The 23,293-nt window shown below is 42.6% G+C and overlaps 1 protein-coding gene across 2 annotated transcripts in view; it reads right to left on the bottom strand.

Moving 5' to 3' along the window:
• Positions 1–23,293, bottom strand: part of LOC117867706 (SH3 domain-binding glutamic acid-rich protein-like) — a 48,381-nt gene that overhangs the window by 8,356 nt on the left and 16,732 nt on the right. For both annotated transcript variants that reach the window (XM_034752942.1, XM_034752950.1), the window contains 3 exons: positions 15,694–15,774; positions 9,419–9,493; positions 8,727–8,828 (listed from right to left, as the gene is read on the bottom strand). In XM_034752942.1, coding sequence (XP_034608833.1) covers positions 8,727–8,828; positions 9,419–9,493; positions 15,694–15,774 — 258 coding nt within the window. The remainder of the gene's footprint in view (positions 1–8,726; positions 8,829–9,418; positions 9,494–15,693; positions 15,775–23,293) is intronic.

Below are 23,293 nucleotides of genomic sequence, written 5' to 3'. Positions count from 1 at the left end.
GTATTTGTACTTGATGGTATGCCCATTCCCTTTAAGGACCTGAAACATCAATTGCACCACTTTCTCTCTTTACTGTTGAATAGCAGAGCTAATTTTGATTCTATTAAGAATCTAGTTACAGACTGCTATGCTGAATTCACTTTAGGCCAATGGTGCACCAGCACTGGGGCTCCCCTACTATGAGCTGAAATCAGTGAGTGCTGTGTTAACTAGTGGGGGAGCCTGAAGATTTATTACTAAGCAGCTGGCAGAGCAGTTTGTGGGAGGGTTGGCATGGCCCACGGGATGGCCAGTGGAGCTGAGCAGTTTGTGGGACGGCTGAAGTGGCTCACGGGACAGCTGGAGGAGCAGAGTGGAGCGGCTGGTGGAGTGGAGCGGCTCGTGGTGAAGGCTGCAGCAGAACCCCATAGAGAGGCAGGGCAGTCAGCCTTGGACCACGTAAGGTGCCCCTTAATACCCTGTGTGCCCCCCCCCCATTTCCACCCAGGCTGGGTGGGGGGGTAAGACTCTGCAGATAAACTTTTGAACTCTGGGGCTGCACTGACCAAGGACAGAGACTTTTGGGTGATTCTTGGGTTGCTGGACTCAAGAGACTTTTGGGATTTTGGACTTTTGGGGGTGGGTCTTTTGCTCATGGTTTGTGTTATGAATCCTGTTTGTGGTGTTTTCCCAATTTAATGCTGATGTCGTTTACCTCATGTTATTAAACATTTTCTGCTACACTCAGACTCCGTGCTTGCGAGAGGGGAAGTATTGCCTCTTAGAGGCACCCAGAGGGTGGTATGTAATTGCTGGGTGGGGGCTTGAGCCGATTTTGCATTGTGTTATTGAAACGGAATCCCTAGATACTGAACCCGGCCCTTGTTGCTGCCACCTCAGATGGGCAGAAGGGTTACATGTGAAAAGTGATACCTGTATGTTTGTTAATATCACTTATCACTTTTCATAGCCTCCCAGGTACCTACTAAGTGTGCTCTGATGTTAACAAATATACAAATATTCATAGTAAGCCCCAGCACCCATTAAGCCCTGGATTGAGGGGGGGGAGGGGGAGGCAGCATTATTTTTGTTAAGTCTGCCAAAAAAACCTAAAAATATACATTACAATTATTTGGATGTGAATGTGTGCATATTTAATTGTTTTTCCTAAAGTTAATTAAGTATTTTAGGAAAAAAAGTGTCAGTGCGGCCACCAGTGAGAGTTGGTGGCCACACTTTGAGGCCACCAAAAATTTGTTGTGAGAACCCCTGGCCTTGGCTACTTCGCAGTGGAGCTTTTGAGCCCCAGTATCCTGGAGCAGCTTCCAGCAGGGATTGGGTGGGAAGAGCTGTCAGACCCTACATTTACCACCATTTGTGGCTAGTTCCTGTTTCTGCTGTTGCGGCTTTTGTTGTGGAAAGGCCTTCCAGAACCTGGGCTCTTCCATACAACTCCTTAATTGAGACAGAGACACAGCTTATTGTATCAGCTGTCAAATGTTTCTTGGCACAGATCAAGCTATCTTTAACTAGCCAGGATTCCATTCCAATTTTTCTATGACATAATCACCAGCACAATTCAACAGGCTGGAGTATACTCTGCACTGATCTTTCCTTTCTAAAGTGTATGAAACAAAATAGTGAATAGAGCCAAAATGTCAATACAAGGTTCAAAACTTTGTGTTAATTTAGGCATGAAATATAAAACGACAGCGCTGTAACTGTTTTATTTTGGTTTGAATGAGAAGAAGTTGGTCAACATGGTAAACTGAAACTCCAACGGGGACCTGACTATCGTTCAGAAGATGCAACCACATGGTTGTAAATTACAGTGGGCACTGATGGAAAGGTCACCCTTTCAGAACACGAGACACACTGATGGCTTCTAAATTAACTGTAACCAATCAGGAAAAAAACTGAGTATGGACAGCTCAGAGAAAACCTCTGCGCAACGGCCAGATATGGTCAAATAACCAAACAAGATGGGTTAGGCTGTAGAATAAATAGAGAATAAAACTGAAACTAGTGTAATGCCATTACATACATTGAAGCTACATGCTCACCTTAAAGACTGACATCTACCTATCTTATGTACTTATATAGCCTTCATTACCATAGTATCTGACAATCTTTAACATATTTATCCACACACCATCCCTGTAATGTAGGGAAGTTCTATTGTCCTCTCTTTACAGATAGGGAACCATACAGAGTCTAAGTGATTTGTCCAATTTTGTATAGGAAGTCCATGGCAGAGCAGGAAATTTAACCTAGATCTCCTGAGTCCTGGAATGGCACCCTACCTGCTACACCACCCTTCCTTTCTTCAGTTTTGGTTGCCTTCCCTTACAAAAAATATAGCAGAAATAGAAATTGTGACCATCTAGGAGCTAGCAGAAGTTCATGAGTTTAATGGGATTTGGAGTACTGTATGCCAGTTGTCTGGGGAGATTTTTTCCTTTATTTTGTACCTCCTCAAGGAACATTTGAACATTGCTGGAGTCTGGTGGGTGAACTCTGCTCTATGAGAGAACTCATAAGAAAAATCAGGTTATACCATAACCATAAAAAGATCACTTTAAACACATTATTTTCCCCCAATACCCAGCTGTTATACTGGCCAAAAGACTAAGTTTTCCACCTGGGACTCAAACCTATCCTGTAAGAAATAAAGACCAGCAAGTTATTAGTTGTATAGAAATGGCATTGCATTATGTCATTACAAAGCCTCTCATACACAGCTGCTTGATACATTTTAAGACTTCAACAACTTGTTCCAGCATTCTGTTCTCATTTGAAAAACATTAGACTAGAATGCCAGCCTGAACAGCAAGTAACCCAATACCGCCAAGGGATGTTCTCCAGCCTTACCCAGGGCTTCCCCCAAGGTTTGATGAAAGAGGTATTAAATGGCCACCATGTGCAGGCTGAAAGTGAGCAAAGCTTGGAAAATGAACAGATGCAACTTAAGGATGAAATTCAGCCCTGTGCTGAGAGCTGGCACAAGGACTAGGCACCACCTAAGTCCCACTGAAGCCCTATTTTGAGGGTTTAAATGAAACTTTAATGGATGCCTGACCCTTATGCATGAAGGTGCATCTGATCCTTAATGATTTAGAATAAGTGAAGAGTGGGAAGAGACTTTCAGAGACAGGTACATCCTTTGGGAAAACCCTGCAACCAAAGGAAAAAAGCTTCTGTCTTCATCTTTAGGGTCTGTTGCTGACAAAGAGGTGAAACGTCTGTGACTCCCATTCAAAGAGGACAGGCTCCGTTCAGCATAGTGTTTCTACCACCTTCTAAGCCACACAAGCTACAGAAGAGTCTGGGTATTGACGCAGCAGCAAGTCCACCTGTTCAGAAGAAAGGTCAACCTGCAGCAGAAAGACATGCCCCAACCAAACAACTACAGTCATGCAGTGTAGTGGAGGGGAAAGGAGGTCATGAGGAAAATCCCTGTCTCCATACACATGGGCAGTCTGTGCCACTCACTCAGGGGAATTGGACCAGGCCAGTAACTTGAAACACCTAACCACAAACATACATAACCATCTCCACCATTTTGGGCCGGTAGCATATTCACAGACAGCACTCCCACTGGCTGTTGCTGTACCAGACCACTGAAGGATAGCTGTATATTTCCCAGCACATTTCTATCCACTGGTACCTTTCTGAAGTTAGCAAATTAGAGCAAGACCTGACTGGTGTCTTTTACAAATATTATTCCATTGGGCTTTGCTGGAACTCAAATGGTTTCTTCTGGGAATTGTTTACATTGCTGGATATGTCCTTCACATGGATCTGTGTGGGGGCGATCATGCCCCACCACCTCACATTGTGATACAGGCAGGAAAGAGCAACAGAAGTGCTCTCCCAGTTCATCTCTGTGCTTTGTGCCCTGGTATCTGACACAATGAGCAGCTGGCCAGTGGATGCTGCATGAGGCAAACCCCTTATTTATTTTTTGCATTAGACAATGCTACTGAATGTTTTACTCTCTTCTGTGGTCTGTTTTCCATCTCAAACATCAGTTTCTTTCTCTCATCTTTCTTCCCTATAATGGCATTGACTGGGAGAGGACCAGATGATGCCCACTCCTTTCCTCCCTGTCATATATGTGGCAGTGGTCCCCAAACAGCATCTGTTGGTCAGTCAAGAGAGAAACACCATCCAATGGTGCATCACTGTAAGGTTAAGGCTAAGCATTTATTGTGGAGAGCGAGCAACTTTGCCAAGGAAGCGTGTCTGCAATTTCAGTGTCATTAATGGTGATGTAGCTTTTTCTGCATGTCTCCTTTAGGAGGTCTCAGGTGTGAGAAGTGCTACTAAAGGAGATCCCAGAGGACTCTCATATATTAATGATATGATAGACTGTAAAGAAATTAGAAGTGATGGAATGCATAAGACAGAGTCTGTTTTTAATGAAATAAATACTACTGGGAATTGTGTGATTATGGGAGACTTTAACTTCCCAGATACAGATTAGAGGATATGTACTACTAACAACAGTAGGGCCCAGATTTTCCTGGATGTGATAGCTGACAGATTTCTTCATCAAATAGTTGCTGAACCAACAAGAGGGGATGCCATTTTAGATTTGGTATTGGTGAGGAGTGAAAACCTCATAGAAGAACTGGCTGTAGGGGACAACCTTGGCTCAAGTGATCAGGAGCTAATTCAGTTTCAGCTAAATGGAAGGATAAACAAAAATCGATCTGCAACTAGGGTCCTTGATTTCAAAACAGTTAGCTTTAATAAATTAAGGAAATTAGTTAGGGGAGTGGACTGGATCAAAGAACTCAAGGATCTGAATGTGGAGGAGGCTTGGAATTACTTTAAGTCAAAGTTGCAGAAACTATCTGACACCTGCATCCCAAGCAAGGGGGAAAAAATCATAGGGAAGGGTTGTAGACCAAACTGGATAAGCAAGCATCTCAAACCGGTGATTCAGAGAAAGCAGAAAGCCAACAAGGAATGAAAGATGGGAGGGATCAGCAAGGAAAGCTGCTGCTTGTCAGAAAGTGCTGGGATAAAGTGAGAACTGCCCAAAGCCAAGCAGAGTGGGACCTTGCAAAGGGAATTAAAACCAACAGTAAAATATTCTAAGCCATACAAATAAGAAGAAAACTAGGAAAGAAGGAGTGGAACTGCTAAGCACTGATGATGGGGTGGAGATTAAAGATTAACTAGGCACGGCCCAACACCTAAACAAATACTTTGCCTCAGTTTTTAATGAGGCTAATGAAGAGCATAGGGGCAATGGCAGGGTGGCTAATGGGAATGAGGATATGGAGGTAGAAATTAGAGATGGAAGTCAAACTCAAACAGTTTAGCGGGACTAAATCGGGGGTCCCAGGTAATCTCCATCCAAGAATACTAAAGGAACTAGCAATTGCAAGCCCAATAGCTATGATTTTTAATGAATCTGTAAACTCGGGGGTCGTACCCTAAGACTGGAGAATGGCTAATATAGTTCCTATTTTTAAGAAAGGGAAAAAATGTGATCCAGGAAACTACAGGCCTGTTAGTTTGACCTCAATTGTATGCAAGGTCTTGGAACAAATTTTGAAAGAAAAGTAGGTAAGGACATAAAGGTGAATGGTAATTGGGATAAAATACAACATGGTTTATAAAAGGTAGATCATTCCAGACCAACCTGATCTCCTTCTTTGAGAAGATAACTGATTTTTTAGACAAAGGAAATGCAGTAGATCTAATCTACCTGGATTTCAGGAAGGCATTTGATACAGTTCCACATGGGATATTATTAGTTAAATTAGAGAAGATGGGGATTAATATGAGAACTAAAAGGTGGATAAAGGACCGGTTAAAGGGGGGACTACAACAGGTCATACTGAAAGGTGAATTGTCAGGCTGGAAGGAGGTTATTAGTGGAGTTCTCCAGAGATCAGACTTGGGACCAATCTTATGTAACATTTTTATCACTGATCCTGGCACAAAAAGTGGGAGTGTGCTAATAAAAGGTGCAGATGACACAAAGTTGGGAGGTATTGCCAATACAGAAGATGACCAGAATATCATACAAGAAGATCTGGATGACCTTGTAAACTGGAGTAATAGAAATAGGATGAAATTTAATAGTGCAAAGTGCAAGATCATGCACTTAGGGACTAACAACAAGAATTAGGTGTCCCTAACCTCTGTTTGCCAGAAGCTGGGAATGAGTGACAGGGGATGGATCACTTGATGATTACCTATTTTGTTCATTCTCTCTGGGGCACCTGGCACTGGCCCCTGTTGGAAGACAAGATACTGGGCTAGATGGACCTTTTGTCTGACCCTGTAGGGCTATTCTTATGTTCTTATGTAATTTTTGCTATAAGCTGGGACTTATCAGTTGAAAGCAACAGAGGAGGAGAAAGACCTGGGTAATTGGTTGAACACAGGATGACTATGAGCCATCAATTGGGTGCGGTCATGAAAAAGGCTAATGCAGTCCTAGGATGCATCAGGTGAGATATTTCCAGTCGAGACAGGGAAGTGTTAATACCATTATACAAGGCACTGGTGAGACCTCATCTGGAATACTACGTGCAATGCTGGTCTGCATGATTAAGAAAGATTAATTCAAACTGGAACAAGTGCAGAGAAGGGCTACTAGGATGATCCGAGGAATGGAAAACCTACCTTATGATAGGAGACTCAAAGAACTTGGCTTGTTTAGCTTAACCAAAAGAAGGCTGAGGGGAGATATGACTGCTCCCTATAAATACATCAAAGGGATAAATACCAAGGAGGGAGAGGAGCTATTTAAGTTAAGCGCCAGTGTGGACACAAGAACATATGGATATAAACTGGCCATCAACAAGTTTAGGCTTGAAATTAGGCAAAGGTTTCTAACGAAGGTGTGAAGTTCTGGAACAGCCTCCCAAGGGGAGCACTGGACTCTCTCCAATCTATCCACATCCTTTCTGTAGTGGGGGGTCCAAAACTGGATGCAATACTCCAGATGTGGCCTCACCAGTACCGAATAGAGGGAAATAATCACTTCCTTTGATCTGCTGGCAGTGCTCCTACTAATGCAGCCCAATATGCTGTTAGCCTTCTTGGCAACAAGGGTACACTGCTGACTCATATCCAGCTTCTCATCCAGTGTAATCCCCAGGTCCTTTTCTGCAGAACTGCTGCTTAGCCAGTTGGTCCCCCGTCTGTAGAGGTGCATGGGATTCTTCAGTCCTAAGTGCAGGACTCTGCACTTGTCCTTGTTGAACCTCATCAGATTTCTTTTGGTCCAGTCCTCCAATTTGTCTAGGTCACTCTGGATCCTATCCCTGCCCTCCAGCATATCTACCCCTCCCCCCAGCTTAGTGTCATCTGCGAACTTGCTGAGGGTGCAATCCATCCCATCATCCTCATCATTAATAAAGATTTTGAACAAAACCGGTCCCAGGACCAACCCCTGGGGCACTCCACTTGATACCGGCTGCCAACTAGACATTGAGCTGTCGATCACTACCCGTTGAGCCCGACAATCTAGCCAGCTTTCTATCCACCTTATAGTCCATTCATCCAATACATACTTTTTTAACTTGCTGGCAAGAATACTGTGGGAGACCGTATCAAAAGCTTTGCTAAAGTTAAGATATATCATGTCCACTGCTTTCCCCATATCCATAGAGCCAGTTATCTCATCATAGAAGTCAATCAGGTTGGTCAGGCATGACTTGCCCTTGGTGAATCCATGTTGACTGTTCCTGATCACATTCGTCTCCTCTAAGTGCTTCAAAATGTTTTCCTGGTTTCCAAAATGGTATGATGGGCCTGCCTATGATGGCATGTGGCCTATCGGTGACTGGCAATGGCAAAAATCCAGAGCAGCTGGTGATGGGACACTAGACGGGGAGGGTTCTGAATTACTACAGAAAATTCTTTCCCAGGTGTCTGGCTGGTGGGTGTCCACATGCTCAGTGTCTAACTGATCGCCATATTTGGGGTCAGGAAGGAATTTTTCCCCAGGTCAGATTGGCTGAGTCCCTGGGGGGGTTTCGTCTTCCTCTGGAGCATGGGGCATAGGTCACTTGCAGGTTTAAACTGGTGTAAATGGTGAATTCTCTGTAACCTGAAGTCTTTAAATCATGCTTTGAGAACTTCATTACTCAGCCAGAGGTTAGGAGTTTATTACAGGAGTGAGTAATTTCTATTACAAGAGAAGTAGCCTGCAATGTGCAAGAGGTCAGACTTAATCATCATGATGGTCCCTTCTGACCTTAAAGTCTGAGAATCAATAAGGCTTGAACCAAGGCAATGCACTCGCAGTGGTACTGGCAATGCTTGTGCAACATTAGGAGCACTTTTGTATGGGGATAACAGGGTTTTACAAGCACCTCCGGTGCCTGAACCATTGATGGCAACAACTTTTCTCTCTAGTATAGACAGTGATTGAGCTTCTAGTTTCCTGATTATTTCTCATACTAGAGTTTAGTTGTAGGTGAGCTTAAAAAATGTGCATGTTTATAAGTGGCGGGGGAAGCTGTTAACTAAAGGACAGCTATTGTTAGTCAAGGCCCAGAGCAAAGCTCACCCGTATTTACATACGTTTCCCATGATTTTTGTGAACTTGAAGAAGAATGCACACAAACGACGCTTATGGCCATTTTTAGATCAACATATAGCCAGCACCACCCTGAGATTCATGCTGAGGAATTTAAAGATTTATATGGAGATGTCTGAATTTAATGAATTTAGCCCAGATGTGGATTAAACTCCCAGAGAAAAGAGAAAATTACCTGTTGCTCTTCTGATGGCAGTTCAATAGAATTAGCGACTGCATCTACATTGTCTTCTGTGTGTGCCTCATTTTCTTCAGTTACTTCAGACTTTTCAGTCTCCTGACAACAAAGGAAAAGCACAGCAGAGAGAACATCAGGCACTTACAGAGGGGGTAAGAAAGACAATAGATGTACAAAACTGATTGCTTATGTGCTCTCTCAGAAACTCACTGTTCAAAGCCACCAAGTAACCACTATATAGTTGCCCTCATTTATTCAGACATTGGGCTATCTCCCTTATTTCTTTCCAGGGAAATAAACAAGCAGCTAGTACAGAGTTCTTCATTTTTAGTGCTGACGCAAGTTTATGTGAGCTGTGCAAGATCACACTCATCCATACATAAACCGTGGGTGCATCAGTGTACTCACTCCCTTTAAGACAAAAGGAGCCTCTTTTTTAAGTATGTGAATAGGCCCTAAGGAATTATTTGTCCTTTTTTAAAAAAAAAAAAAAAAACTCATCTCTAGCTCTGCTGTTAGGCGAAAGGACCACAAGCCTTGTGAATTCAATAGAACTATTCAAATTCTTAAAGTTAAGCATGTTGTTTAAAGGTTTTGTTGGACTGGGACTCGGGGGGAATAGAACATGCTGGATGATTGGAATGGGTGAAAGTGGACTTCTGAGGGTGAACAAAATACTCTGTTATTACTTCCACAACTTTGTGCTCTTCACCCGAAACTTCACCGTTTGGAAGGTTTGATGTCTCTTCAGCAGTTTTTGCCTCCTGAATCAGGGAAAATGAACAATATATGAGAACCTGAATAAATCTACAGAACAAAGTTGGAGAAAGAGCAAGCAGGTGCTAAGAAAAATAATGTTTAAAGATGTCTACCAGCATGACACATTTTGGCAACTGACTTAGAACCTCTTTATACTGATAGTATTATTATTATTATTAAAGGGGCATTCCAAGAGCCATTTGTTGCTTACTGTGCCCTTTACACTTCTGGCTTTTGGCCAGGCAAACTAACCAAGGAATTCTAGAATAAAAATGGTGCTCTTAACCTTAAAAACAGAATTCTACTATTACAAGAAGTTTTATAAATTTGTTGAAATTCTCTTGCAAAATATTGCATTTATCATTTTGCTTATGAGAATGACAGTTTTCTTTAGGGACACTTTTTTGTAGTGACTCAAAAAATTAAAAGACATAGCTCTTATTGAGCATAGACTTTAAAAAAAAAAAAAAAAAACTTTTTGCCTTTAGATTTCTTTTGCCCCTTTCCTCACTGGCATTAATGGCTTTTTATAAATATTTAAAACAAGAAACGAGGATAAAATATCCATAAAAATATACCACCATACAAACTATCCCAGGCTAACAGGACACTTACCCAAAATACAAGCTTAAAGGAGTGGTTAGGAGAATTAGACTGATAGTAATATTTTACCACCAAATACATACACACACACCTTCACTGAGATGTGCACATCTACTACCAAGGGCAGAATTTAGTTTTGTATGATGTGTGAGTGAAACTTACTCAAAAATATATGAATGATGACTATAGAAAGTCATACTGAAATAAAGCTATTTGGAACCTATTCATGGATCTACCATTTCAAAGCACCTCAAATAGTTTTTGTTCATTTAAAATTAAGCAACATTTCTGCAAACTGATTAATCTTTTTCTTGTCAATAAAACACATCTATCAGTAGACTATACAGCTACCTTAAGAGTGCACATTTCCTCTTTTTCAATTTCACATTCAGAGATGCTTTAAAGGGAGAATTCTCCATTTACTAAAGTATATATGGGACTAAACCTCAAAATCAGCACAGCAAAAACAAAAAGGATTTAGAGATGAGTAACACATACACGTCCAGATTCTCATCTGCTGTAAATCAGAATCGCTCCATTGAATTCCTAGAACAACTGCAGAAAGGAATAGTCTAGCGGAATGCTATCTGCTTTCTGGAGTTCTGGGAGATGTAAGCTATAATCTATTTTTGCTAAATAGCAGTAGACAAAGATAACCCATTATCTCCCCACAACAAATAACCCACTGTCAGCATTCAAACCTGGCTAATTACTCCGAAGCCATGATGGTACAATACACTGCTTGCTAACTTAATTTAATTTAAGTAACAGTCTTCTCATGAACAGGATGCCTTTCCTGTAACATTTGTGAAAAAGAACAAGGGATCAATCACACTATACTTCTGAACACACAGAGCCATTGTTTTAAATTTGTCTCAAAATAAACATTCCCAGAAACAATCTCTTGACTTCTTTGAAAAATGGGTTCCCTTTATAAAAACAGTAGCTTGGATATGCAAGAAATAGAAATATTTTCAAAACCAGGAGCATACTGGGGGTTAAATCTGTAAAAAGCTGTCAGCTAATCTGTACTCACTACAGATTAATCTACCAGTTAGGCATTACATTGTGAGTGCTTTTCTGATGGATGGTTCCTTTTTCTTTACTTTATCTCACCTAATTATTTCATAAGAACCCATCTAGGTTTGGGGGGCTGGAGGGGGGGTTGGTTGTTTTTAAGCTTGCTCAGCACCGCATGATTATCTTTCCATGCGCATTAACAAAGACTGATAAAGAATGTTGAAAACAGAAATACCACTCCCACCTTTGCCAAATTCAGCCAGACTTCTTACATAGCCATTCAGTCTCACATTCCGTACAAGTATGGAAGGGGAAGGGGCAGCAGGAAGATCTCTCTCCAGCCTTACCTCACCACCCTGGTGATACCAGAGACTGAGGTATGTGAGCCTAAATCACTAGGGTTACAACCTTTATTGGGCATGGCTCAGATTCATATGCCTAAGCCCCACCATCTACACTGGGGGCCTGATCCAAAGCCCACTGAAGTTAGTGGAAAATCTGCCACTGACTTGTATGACCTTTGGATCAGGCCCTAAAAGTACAGCCATCCCCTGCATTCAGACCTGAAATGATACACTCTTTTTTGTTTGGAAGTTAGGATTAAAATAGACCAGGTTTAAGATCAGGTGTTCCTTCAGCGCACATAAATAGATTAAAGAGCTTATAAACACACAAACTCCTTCTCTCCAGAGGGGTATAAAATTGTATTACTCATCCATGTTAAATGATACCGTAGGAGATGTAATAACGGTTTTGGAAGACTAGACATGTAGTGGCAGATTGAATTATACCTGGTATGAATCAATAAGTAATCTGTCTCTTTGCAATGTCATGTAAGTTTGGGGCTAACAAACCCATTGGAAATGATAATATGCTCAGCACTTAGAAAAAAACATCAAGTGTTTTTTTTGACCCTGCAAAGACTTATGCAAATACTTAATGGTAAGCACAAGTGTGATCTCATTGAGTTCAGCAGAACTCCTTGTGTACTTAAAGGTAAGCACACATTTAAATGCTTTGCTGGATAAGGGCCTACAAGTGCTGTAAAAACATGTATCAATATTATTATTAATTCTTTGTATTGTAGTAGCACCTGGGGACCCCAATCATGGAGCAAGGCCCCACTGTGCTAGGCGCTGTACAAACAGAACAAAAAGACTGTCCCTGCCCCAAGCTTACAATCTACATGTAAAATGAGAGACAACTGGTGGATACCACAGATAGGCAGGGCTTGTCAGACAATACTGATCAGCATGAAAAGCAGCATACCAGCTTCATGCTAATTGTCCTAAAGCCTCAGTGAGGAGAGATACTGTGAGGCAGAAGCACACTAACTGACTTATTGACTTCATAAATTTTCCATGTTATGATTTTAAAAAATGATCTCTGTGTACTAGTAAGTTCCTGAGACAAGAAGAGATTTACTGGGAAATATTGTTTAAAGAACGCCATTACTACCACCACCCTTCTAAATTCACCATGCATCTCCAAATTCATACCACTGGCCATCGGTTTCACCGTACTCCCATTACATTTCACACGAGGGTTGAATTGACAGCCAGGTGAAAGAAAAGCAGCAACAGCACAATGAGGTCATTTATATGACAAGCTATAACCACTCTGGCCTCCAATGAAGATGCTGAGAAATACTCAGCAATAAACGCTAAAAGTAGGTGTTTGTCCTGATCTATAGATCTCTCTCAAATTCAGATGCAGATTTTAAATGGTGCTAGATCTAAAGATAGTTCCATGTTTTCATTTTTTTTTTTTAAGTGCTGTAAGGCATTCAGACTAAGACGGCTATCCCTCTGATACTTTATAGAATCATAGAATATCAGGGTTGGAAGGGACCTCAGGAGGTCATCTAGTCCAAACCCCTGCTCAAAGCAGGACCAAGACCAACTAAATCATCCCAGCCAGGGCTCTGTCAAGTCTGACCTTAAAAATCTCTAAGGAAGGAGATTCCACCACCTCCCTAGGTAACCCATTCCAGTACTTCACCACTATCCTAGTGAAAACGTTTTTCCTAATATCCAACCTAAACCTCCCCCACTGCAACTTGAGACCATTACTCCTTGTTCTGTCAGCAACTCCATCTCCAGATCTGAAAGCTAGCACCTTGGTACAGCAGATAAATCAGTAGAAACCATTCTTGCTTGTTACTAATAGCACCAAAAGGTTGCTTTTCTGGCAACATGTCCTAAGCATATTGTTTTCAACATTTGTGGCACTGTCACTGACTGGACATTTTAATAGCCTTGGATGTAGGCTAAGAATGGGTGAACTCTTTAAGGGGAAAAATAAAGTACTTTTCTCCACAGAAAAAAGGCAGGGGACTGGACTCGATGACCTTTCAAGGTCCCTTCCAGTTCTATGAGATAGGTACCTAGCTGAGCAATGCATGAAGAATGGATGGTGTATGAAGTGAGAAAACAGGAGAAATACAATTTTCTTAATCCTATTGATTCACAACATTTTGATGATGATGATATCTAGCACATGTAGCTTCTTTAATCCCCTAAGTGCCCTATGGACATTCACTAAATTATTTCTCATAAGACTCCTCAGAGATAGACAAATAAGTGTTGATATTCCTGGGATAAAGGTGGGAAACTGAAGCAGAAAGTTTAAAGGATTGTCCCGAGGTCACCCAGGGAGTCAGCAGCAAAGACAAAATTAATAGTAGTAATGCCTTTGTTTTATGTATGTGACTTACATAACTTTTCATTTGTAGCTCTCAAAGCTCTTTACAAAGGAGATAAGTATCATTATCTCCATATTTACAGACACAGAAAGAGGCTCAAAAAGGTGACGAGGGTCACCAAGCAGAACAAGGACTAGAATCCAGGTCTTTTGAATTCTACTTCAGTGTTTTAGCCACTAGGCTATGTTAGAATAAAGGCGTGTATTGCTACCAATCTTGTGCTCCGACTATGTCTCACCCCTCTCTTGATTCATTATATCCATGTCTGCCATGAGAAAGATGGCAATATTTAGATTTGATCACATTTGAGCATAATAAAAGAGTTATAAGCCCCGTAGATGAACATGACATGTTAGGGACAAGCCAGCACAGCTTCTGTAAAGGAAAAAATAGCATGCCTCTCTATTATGCTAGAATATATCAGCATGTCAACAAAATATAGCGAATAGAGGAGAACTGATAGAGATAGTGTATATGGACTTTCCAAAAGTCTTTGATGAAGTCCCTCACAAGAGGCTATTAGTAAACGACAGAATTGTGATGTGAAAGATAAAACATTGCCATGTTTTAGAAACTGGCTAAGAGAAAGAAAAATAGAAGAAGAATAAATGGCTACTTTGCATAACAGAGCAAACGTTAACAGTGGAGGAGCCTCCGGGACCTGTATTAAGACCAGTACTCTAAGACCTAGGAAAGGGGTGAACAGTGTAGTGGGAAAACTTTCACAGGATACAACATTATTTAAGTTAGACAAAAGTGGAGAAGATTGTGAAGAAATGTACAGGGACCCCACAGGAGAAAGGAAAAAAAGGATTCATAAAAACAGTGATTTATATGAATACGGTGAACATCCACAATTACATTAGTTAGGATTAAAAAATAGAAGAATATAAATCCTCACACTTCAGGTCAAAAGATGACCACAAACTGATGAGATTAGGAATAAATTTTCCCTCTGTACAGGTTAATTCCACAATTGTCCATTGCAAAGTTTCTTGCAGCTTCCTCTGAAGCATAAGATGTCAGAGATGGGATATTGGACTAAATAACCACTGTTCTGGTCAAATTTGGAAATTCCCTTGTTATCTCTATCCCTACTATAGGTGGAGTTGGCCTATTATAACAAAAGTTAATTATGAATCAGTGTTGTGCACAAATGCCATTTGATCAACACAATCTGCACAATAGTGAGGGGGATGGAATGCTCCCTCCAGCACCATAGAACAGCTGCAGTTCAACAGACAAGGGGTGATCAGCTATGAAACCATGTGCAGGGGGAATCAGCACGTCCAGCACAACAGAGCTGGGCTTTGAGCTTTATGTGGGACAGTGCAGAAAGGTGGTTTGTGGCACACCACAGGCCTAGTTAAAGGGCCCATGGTTGTAAGGACCAAATATCTACAACTGCCTCTGTCAGATTAAACAAAGTCAGTCTCCCATTTCCTGATAGGGGCTATCCACCCAGATAGGGGAATGGATTCTGTATTCTAGCCCTGCATAGTTCTCCCATACAAAGCCTGTTCACTCAGGGCTCTGTGCAATGGGGTTTGTGTGGCTTTTACCCATAATTTAATTAGGGATTGCTGTATTGTTTCAAAGTTGAATATGGCAAACTATATGTGCTTTTTTTTAAAGTAGCAAAAGAGGTTGTAACAAATCCATGGTGAAAGAAAGAGGGCTGGAAGACTTTCTATTGGAAAGCCTGCATCGTTGTTGTTTTTTTTTCTTAAAAGACTTTGCTGCAGCCCTGGGCCAGCAAACTAACTTCTTATTGCAGCACTTGTCACTGTCCATTATTTTACATGCTGAGTCAGGGCCTACCTCCATCTTTTACTAAATTAAAATGAATGGGCCTCAGCAAAGAACAGAAATTCATACCTTTGTACCCGGAGGAGGTGCCAGACCCAGGAATGAATAAATAATGTTTTCTTCCTTGGCAGAGAAGAAGGATTCGAAGTCCTAATAAAGGAATTAAACAAAGAACAAGGAATTGGTAAGAAGCATATGCAAAAGAGAACAGACCCTACAAATCCTTCCATACATTGCCCCCAAATCACTACTCTCATGACTAAGGATTTGCAGAATCTGAGACGTAGAAAGAAGCATATTTAGATCAATGTGTTTAATGCCACTTGACAAAACGAATACACTTCTGCATCTTTGTAAGGACTAGGCAGAATCTGGCCTTAAATTAGGCACAACATAGCAATGGATGAGAAACAAAGTAAGGGGGAAGGAAGGACCAGGGTTACAACATAATAAGATGTGCTTGATATTAAATAAACACACCCTCTTAGTTCCTCTTTGGATAAAGTTGTTAAACTGTAAGTGTCCCAAAAATTTACATGTACATACATGGTATCTCCAATAGATCACACCAAGACCAAACCACCTGAGTCATTTAAAAACAACACCCAAGACAGATAGTAAGAAACACAGCAATTTCAATGTGTTCCTGGTATCTGATAATACTTTGCACATAAGTAACCTTATAAATACATACTTTGCCATACCCATGGTAGAGTTACCACTTACATTTCGGTAGATTAAGGACAACTGTATGAAAAATATAGTCAAAAGTTTATTTTTAAACAAGCAATACCCCATAAACTCATCCATTTTTATCACACTATATACAATATTTTGCATGATTACTGCTGAAACTCAAGACAAAAATGCATCATATATTTAGTATCAGCTATGCCAGATATTAGGTACAAAAATAAGGGATTTACTTCAAAAATAAGGAGCAAGTGATCAGTCTACTCTAGAGATCCAGATCACATAATGAACAGGAAGTTTATTTTCAACTTCTTCCTTAGAAGTTTTTTTTGTCAGGTAAAAGCAAATGCAGGAAAACAACACAAAGTACTCAGTGTATTTAGAAAGTGACGAAGACCTCTGTGTAGACACCAATAGAAGAAGCAGCTTAAGTAAGAGATTAAGTAAAGAATATAATTGTCAGCGTAGATGGTTTATAATGAATACTAAAAACTAATGCTAGCTCTAGGCATTGAAAATACACATTATAACTGGATGTGAGTCTTCCAATGGCAACACCAAAATATCCATAAGAAAATTAAGATTCTAGCCATTTACAAAATAGCACTTAAAACTCTTGGAGCCTGTCAAAAAACCTCTCCCACCCATATCCTGTGTGTGACAGGTGCGGTCACAGAGACCCCCTCGTGACTGTCACCTGATGTGCTGAAATTACCTCTGAGCCTGTTTTCCCTGCCAGCTTGGGACTTCCAGAACCCTGTCTTGTTGAGCCAGACATGCTAGCCTGCTGCAGACTAAACTGAAAATAGCTCAGCAGGTACCTGATTCCAGAACCCAAACACCCAGCTCCCAATGGGATCCAAACCCCAAATAAATTCGTTTTACTCTGTATAAAGCTTATAATTCATAAATTGTCCGCACTCTATAACACTGATAGAGAGATATGCACAGCTGTTTGCTCCCCCAGGTATTAATCACTTATTCTGGGTTTATTAATAAACAAGTGATTTTATTAAGTATAAAAAGTAGGATTCAAGTGGTTTCATGTAATAACAGACAGAACAAAGTAAGTCACCAAGCAAAATAAAGCAAAAACATGCAAGTCTAAACCTAATACATTAAGAAACTGATTGCAGGTAATATCTCACACTTAGAGATGTTCCAATAAGCTTCTTTCACAGACTAGACTCCTTCCTAGTCTGGGCCCAATCCTTTCCTCTGGTACAGTCCTTGTTAGTTCCAGCAGACATCTCAGGTGGTAAGCAGGGGTTTTCTCATGACTGGCCGCCCCTTTGTCTTGCTCCACCCCCTTTTATAACTTTGGCACAAGGCAGGAATCTTTTGTCTCTCTGGGTCCCCACCCCTCCTTCTAAATGGAAAAGTACCAGATTTAAGATGGATTTCATTATCAGGTGACATGGTCACATGTCACTGTAAGACCCCAAGTCTCCATTCCTCCTGGGCTGGCCCACACGTACACAGGAAGGCTTTCAAGTAACTAAGGCCATTTACAACTGATTGTTTCTGGAGCACCCTTAATGGCCTCCACTTATTATGTTTACATCAGTGATACAAGTTTATACCTTATTCTCCTAACTCCATATATAGAAATAATACATGCAAACAAATAGGATGAACACACTCAGTAGATCATAAGCTTTGTACTTATAGGAAGGGAGTGGGAAGAGGCATTATGGGCAGGTTGAAGATATAGACAGTGGTTCATGAACTAGCCCATGAACTTATATGGGATACAGTGGCTTGTATTTGTGGGCTAGTTCATGAACCACTGTCCATATCTTCAACCTGCCCATAATGCCTCTTCCCACTCCCTTCCTATAAGTACTGCTCTAGGGTCCGATACCTACACATCCAGTGGAAATGTGCTATTTCTGCCAGGGACAGGAGGAAGGATTTGGCCTATTGTATTTATATGTATTTCCATCCATTATTAATCCAAATAGCATTTCCAGGTGTCCAACCAAATACTAAAATTAGGTACTGTAACAAGCCTGCTGTGCTATGCTCCTTAGGTATGAAACTTAAGTCCTGCTCACATTAGAACTCTTGTAAGGCTAATTTCAATACTAATTTGATTTATCTTTTAAAAATGGTTATCGTAACTGCCTTTTTTTTAAAAAAGAACACTGCACAGCATTCTGAGCTGCTTTCACAAAGGATGTTGTATAAATATAAATTTGTAGTAACATGCAAATTCTTTTTTCCCCAATATAGCTTCACACAGAGAGTCAAATATTGCACATTTATAATTTACAGGTGCTGCAGCTGGTCTGCCTAGCTTTATAAGGCAGTTGCGCTTTAATGGTATACAGTCATTATGTAACTTCTCTTTATGGAATCTCAAAAATCTTTATTACAACACTGGTCACCAAGAAGTTGGGGGAAAGGTATATGAAGGGATACCTTGCATTCACCTTTGTTAAGATAAACAGGGTCTGTTATTCCCTCCCTCCCTCCCCCCACCCTTCATATTTATATAAGAAAAGTAACCACTTCATTATTTGAACCTTCTGTGCCTTGGAAAATGGCAATATGGGAATATACATCCTTCAAGTTGAGGACGGTGTACCAGTCTCCAGGATCCAGGGAGGGGATAATGGAGGCCAGAGGAGACTATGCGGAACTTCAACTTCTTGAGATAATTGTTGAGGCCTCGCAGGTCCAATACGGGACACAGACCCCCCCCTTGGCCTTCGGAATGAGAAAATCCCAAGTAAAACCCTTTCCCTCTTAGGTGTAAGGTGACTTCTTCTACGGCCCAACTTGCAGGAGAGCTTGCACCTCTTTGGCGAGAAACTGCTCGTGAGAAGGGTCCCTGAAGAAGGATGGAGAAGGGGGGTAGGAGGGATAGAAATAAACTGTAGGGTATACCCCACTGCCACAGTGCTGAGGACCCACCGGTCCAATGTTATAGCGGCCCAAGTGGGGAGGAAAGGAAAACGGTGGTTTGAAAACAAGAAGGGTGCAGGATCCTGGCTGCAGACTGGGAGGTCGCCCTTGGGTGCACCCTCAAAATGCTTGCTTGTTACCAGGCAGGTAGCAGGAGGAGCCCGAGTGGCAAGAAGGGGCTGGTTGTTGGCCTTGACAGCACTTACAGCCCTTGCCCTTCCTGTGGTAGGGCTCCGGTCAGGCCTGACTGCTTGGTCTTTGAGGTTGCTGCGGTCTGAATCTCTTTCTAGCACAGGCTGGTGTACAGAGACCCAGGGAATGTAGAGTAGCCCTAGAGTCCTTAAATCCATGTAATCTTCTCTTTGTTTGTTCTGCAAACAGGGCTATGCCCTGGAAGGGGAGGTCCTGGATTGATTGCTGAGTCTCCATCAATAGCCCGGAAGACATCAGCCACGATGCTTGCCTCATTGACACGGCCATTGTGATGGACCTGGCAGCTGCATCTGCCGCGTCGGAGGCGGTCTGAAGGGAGCCCCTTGCCACCTTTCTCCCTTCATCTAAAATGCCCAGGAACTCTTGCCTGGAGTCCTCCAGCAGCGAATCTGCAAACTTGTCCACAGACTGCCACAAACTGAAATCATACCTCCTGAGTAAGGCCTGATGATTTGCCACTCATAACTGGAGGCTGGCAGATGAATAAATTTTTCTGCCAAACACATCCAGCCTCTTGCCGTCCTTGTTTTGGGGAGTTGAGCTGGGTTTCCCCTGCCTGTCCCTCTCGTTGGCTGCAGGGACCACTAAAGAGTTCAGGGCCGGGTGGGAATACATGTATTCAAATCCTTTCACAGGGACATAATACTTCCTCTCTACCCACTTGGAAATGGGTGGAAGAGAGGACGGGGTCTGCCATAGGGCTTTTACCAGCTTTACTGCCCCTTTGTGTACCAGGAACACCACCCAAGATGGGGCTACCATGGCCAGAATGTCAAATAAGGTGTCAGAGGGTTCCGCCAACTCCTCTGCTTCCAATCCCAGGTTTGCCGCCACCCTCTTTAGCAGTTCCTGGTGTGCCTTGGCATCGTCCTGTGACACTGTATTGGACAGGCCCGCCACTGCCTCGTTGGGTGAGGATGACGAGGAGGCGAGGGCGGGGAGAGGGGCTTGCTCGGCATCCCCCGCATGGGTGGTCTCCACCAAAGCCAGAGGGTGCTCCTGGGCCCCTTGCTCAGACCCCTCTTCTGATTCCAGGGGAGAGCAGGAGACTGTCACCGACCTCCTCTCTGACGCCCCTGACACTGAGTGCTGCATCTGAGTCTCCCATGCCTGGGGGAACCGCCATGGGTTCCAAAAGTGCCACTGGACAGGCCATTGGCCCTGGGGCAATGCACTGGCCAGTGGCCCTGGAAGAACCCCCCCAAATCTGGTTGGGTGTGGCTGGCCCGAGGGACCCGCTATCTCCTTAGCTTCCGAGCCCCAGGAGGAAAGTTCCTGCCATGGGGACCACTGCAGTGCCGATGCTGCGTCCATGACTCCTCCATGCCTGCTATCCTGGCCACTGCAGCTGGGGAACAGGTACCAGGGGTCCGGGTCCTGGTGCCATCTGTCCAGGGACCAGCCGCGGAGCTTGACGGATCGGTGGGGGTACACCAGCAATTGACGCCTAGAGCTCTGGGACCCCAGAGAGCGGTGCCATGAGTCCAGTAATCTGCATCTTGGCTCCGGGGCTTGGTCTCATGGTCCCAGAGATCAGCATCATGATTCCGGTGGACTTCATTGCCCCGAGGAGCAATGCCCCCACTCTGTCAACTGGTGCCATGATTCCAGAGACCGGTGGTGTGCTGCGGCTCTATTCCGACCATAGGGCGAGTGATGCTATGCCTCAGGGCACCGGTGCCAAGAATCCAGCGATAGTGCCCTGAACTCCGTTCAGCATGGGCAGGTCAGAAGCGCATCCCTGGGGATCGATGCTAACTAAGAGGGACCAGACATCAATCCAAATCAATCCAGGCTCTCCAAATCTTTCTGAACAAGTCTCTCATATTTCAAACTTGTAAGTAAACAGCCAGGCAAGGCGTGTTAGCTTTTTTCTTTGTTTTCTCAACTTGTAAATGTATCTTTTTGCTAGAGTGTTTATCTCTGTTTGCTGTAACTTTGAACCTAAGGCTAGAGGGGGGGTCCTCTGGGCTCTTTAAGTTTGATTACCCTGTAAAGTTATTTCCCATCCTGATTTTACAGAGATGATGTTTATCTTTTTCTTTAATTAAAGCCTTCTTTTTAAGAACCTGATTGATTTTTTCTTGTTTTTAGATCCAAGGGGGTTGGATCTTGGTCCACCAGGAGTTGGTGGGAGAAAGGAGGGGGATGGTTAATTTCTCCTTGTTTTAAGATCCAAGGAGTTTGGATCTGTATTCACCAGGGAATTGGTGAAGAGTCTCTCAAGGCTACCCAGGGAAGGGAATTAGCACTTTGGGAGTGGTGGCAGTGGACCAGATCTAAGCTGGTAGTTAAGCTTAGAAGTTTCATGCAGGCCCCCACATTTGTACCCTGAAGTTCAGAGTGGGGAAGCAGCCTTGACAGCTAGATAGCCTAGCCAGCTATCAGGGGTGCAAGTACGGTAGTACCCCATGCCTGCAAGAGATTTCTAGCTGGTACGGGGTACCAGAAAGACAGGGGGCCGCCAGACGGCCCCCATGGAGCTGTGTAGCCCCGCCGGAAGACATGGCTGGAGGGGTTGGGCTGTGCTCTGCTCCTATCCCCGCTGCTGCAGCGGGGAAAACGCGGCTAGGGCATTCATTCTTAACAGCACAATACATATGCTAACAAACTTAAACAAAGGTTTGTTTAAGTTTGTTGGCATATGTATTGCTGTTTTACATTGGTCAGGACCAAGTCAAAGGCACAGGAATTGGTTGATAGTGTCCTCCACTCACAACAGAGCATCCCTGTCAGTGTGATTTTACAATGGCAGAAGATACACATCAAACACTGGAGACCAAATTTTCCAGATTTTCTCTTGAAAATCTGGCCCTTATCTAGGTGCCTAAATGGGATTTGAGCTCTCTTGAAACTCTATCCTGGTGAGTGCTGACCACTTGAAAAATCAGGCTCTGAGCTTTGAAAATCTAGCCTTATGTGAGCTGTGGTTTCTATTTAATTAACCTCATTGGGGCTTGAGCGGTAACTGAGAATGGCTCCTAGATCTGGGTTAATATGCAAAAAAAAAAAAAAAAAAAAAAAGTAATTATGAGCATTTATTTGAATGAAAACCACAGATTCACCTTGATAATGTTCACCTCCCTTTTAATTCATGACTCACAACAAACATTTTAATCTGCAAGAATGTTTCTAGACAGTGAAGTTCTCTTAGATACTTGAGGAAATGCCTTTTTGTGTCGGAACCATCTACACCTCTACCCTGATATAATGTGATCCGATAGAACACGAATTTGGATATAACGCGGTAAAGCAGTGCTCCGGGGAGGTGGGGCTGTACACTCCGGTGGATCAAAGCAAGTTCGATATAACACGGTTTCACCTATAACGCGGTAAGATTTTTTGGCTCCCGAGGACAGCACTATATCAGGGTAGAGGAGTATCTGTCTCAGGTTCTGAACACCTTTTCCTCCTGTTTAGGAATGCTTGTCATCAAGTCAGGGAGCAGACCGGATAACAGCTGGGCCCAGATCTTCAAAGGTATTTAGGCACCCAATACCCAGGCATTTCAATAGGAATTAGGTGCCTAAATACCTTTGAGGATCTGGGCCCATGTAACTAAGTCATGGGCCCATGTCAGACCAGTCATGACATGAATGAGGAATAGATTTCATGACTATTTTGTTTAACAATTTTAAATGATGAGCAAGTCTCTAATAAATAAAATCAAAATCTGTTCATGGATAATTCTCAAACAGGGGTCAAAGAGATGATCTATGTGCTGTAAGTAACTAACCAAGCTCTAGTGGTGACTAAATGGTGCTATGAAGAAGCTGACTGAAATCCATATGGGCACAGAACTAAAGGACCTAAGTGGCCTGGTTGGCTGCATAAATGAAAGATTCACTTTTGG

The sequence above is a fragment of the Trachemys scripta genome, chromosome 1 (genome assembly GCF_013100865.1).
Source record: "Trachemys scripta elegans isolate TJP31775 chromosome 1, CAS_Tse_1.0, whole genome shotgun sequence".
Lineage (NCBI taxonomy): Eukaryota > Metazoa > Chordata > Testudines > Emydidae > Trachemys > Trachemys scripta.
The sequence above is the reverse complement of the archived record's forward strand: the minus strand, read 5'-3'. Positions and strand labels throughout refer to the sequence as shown.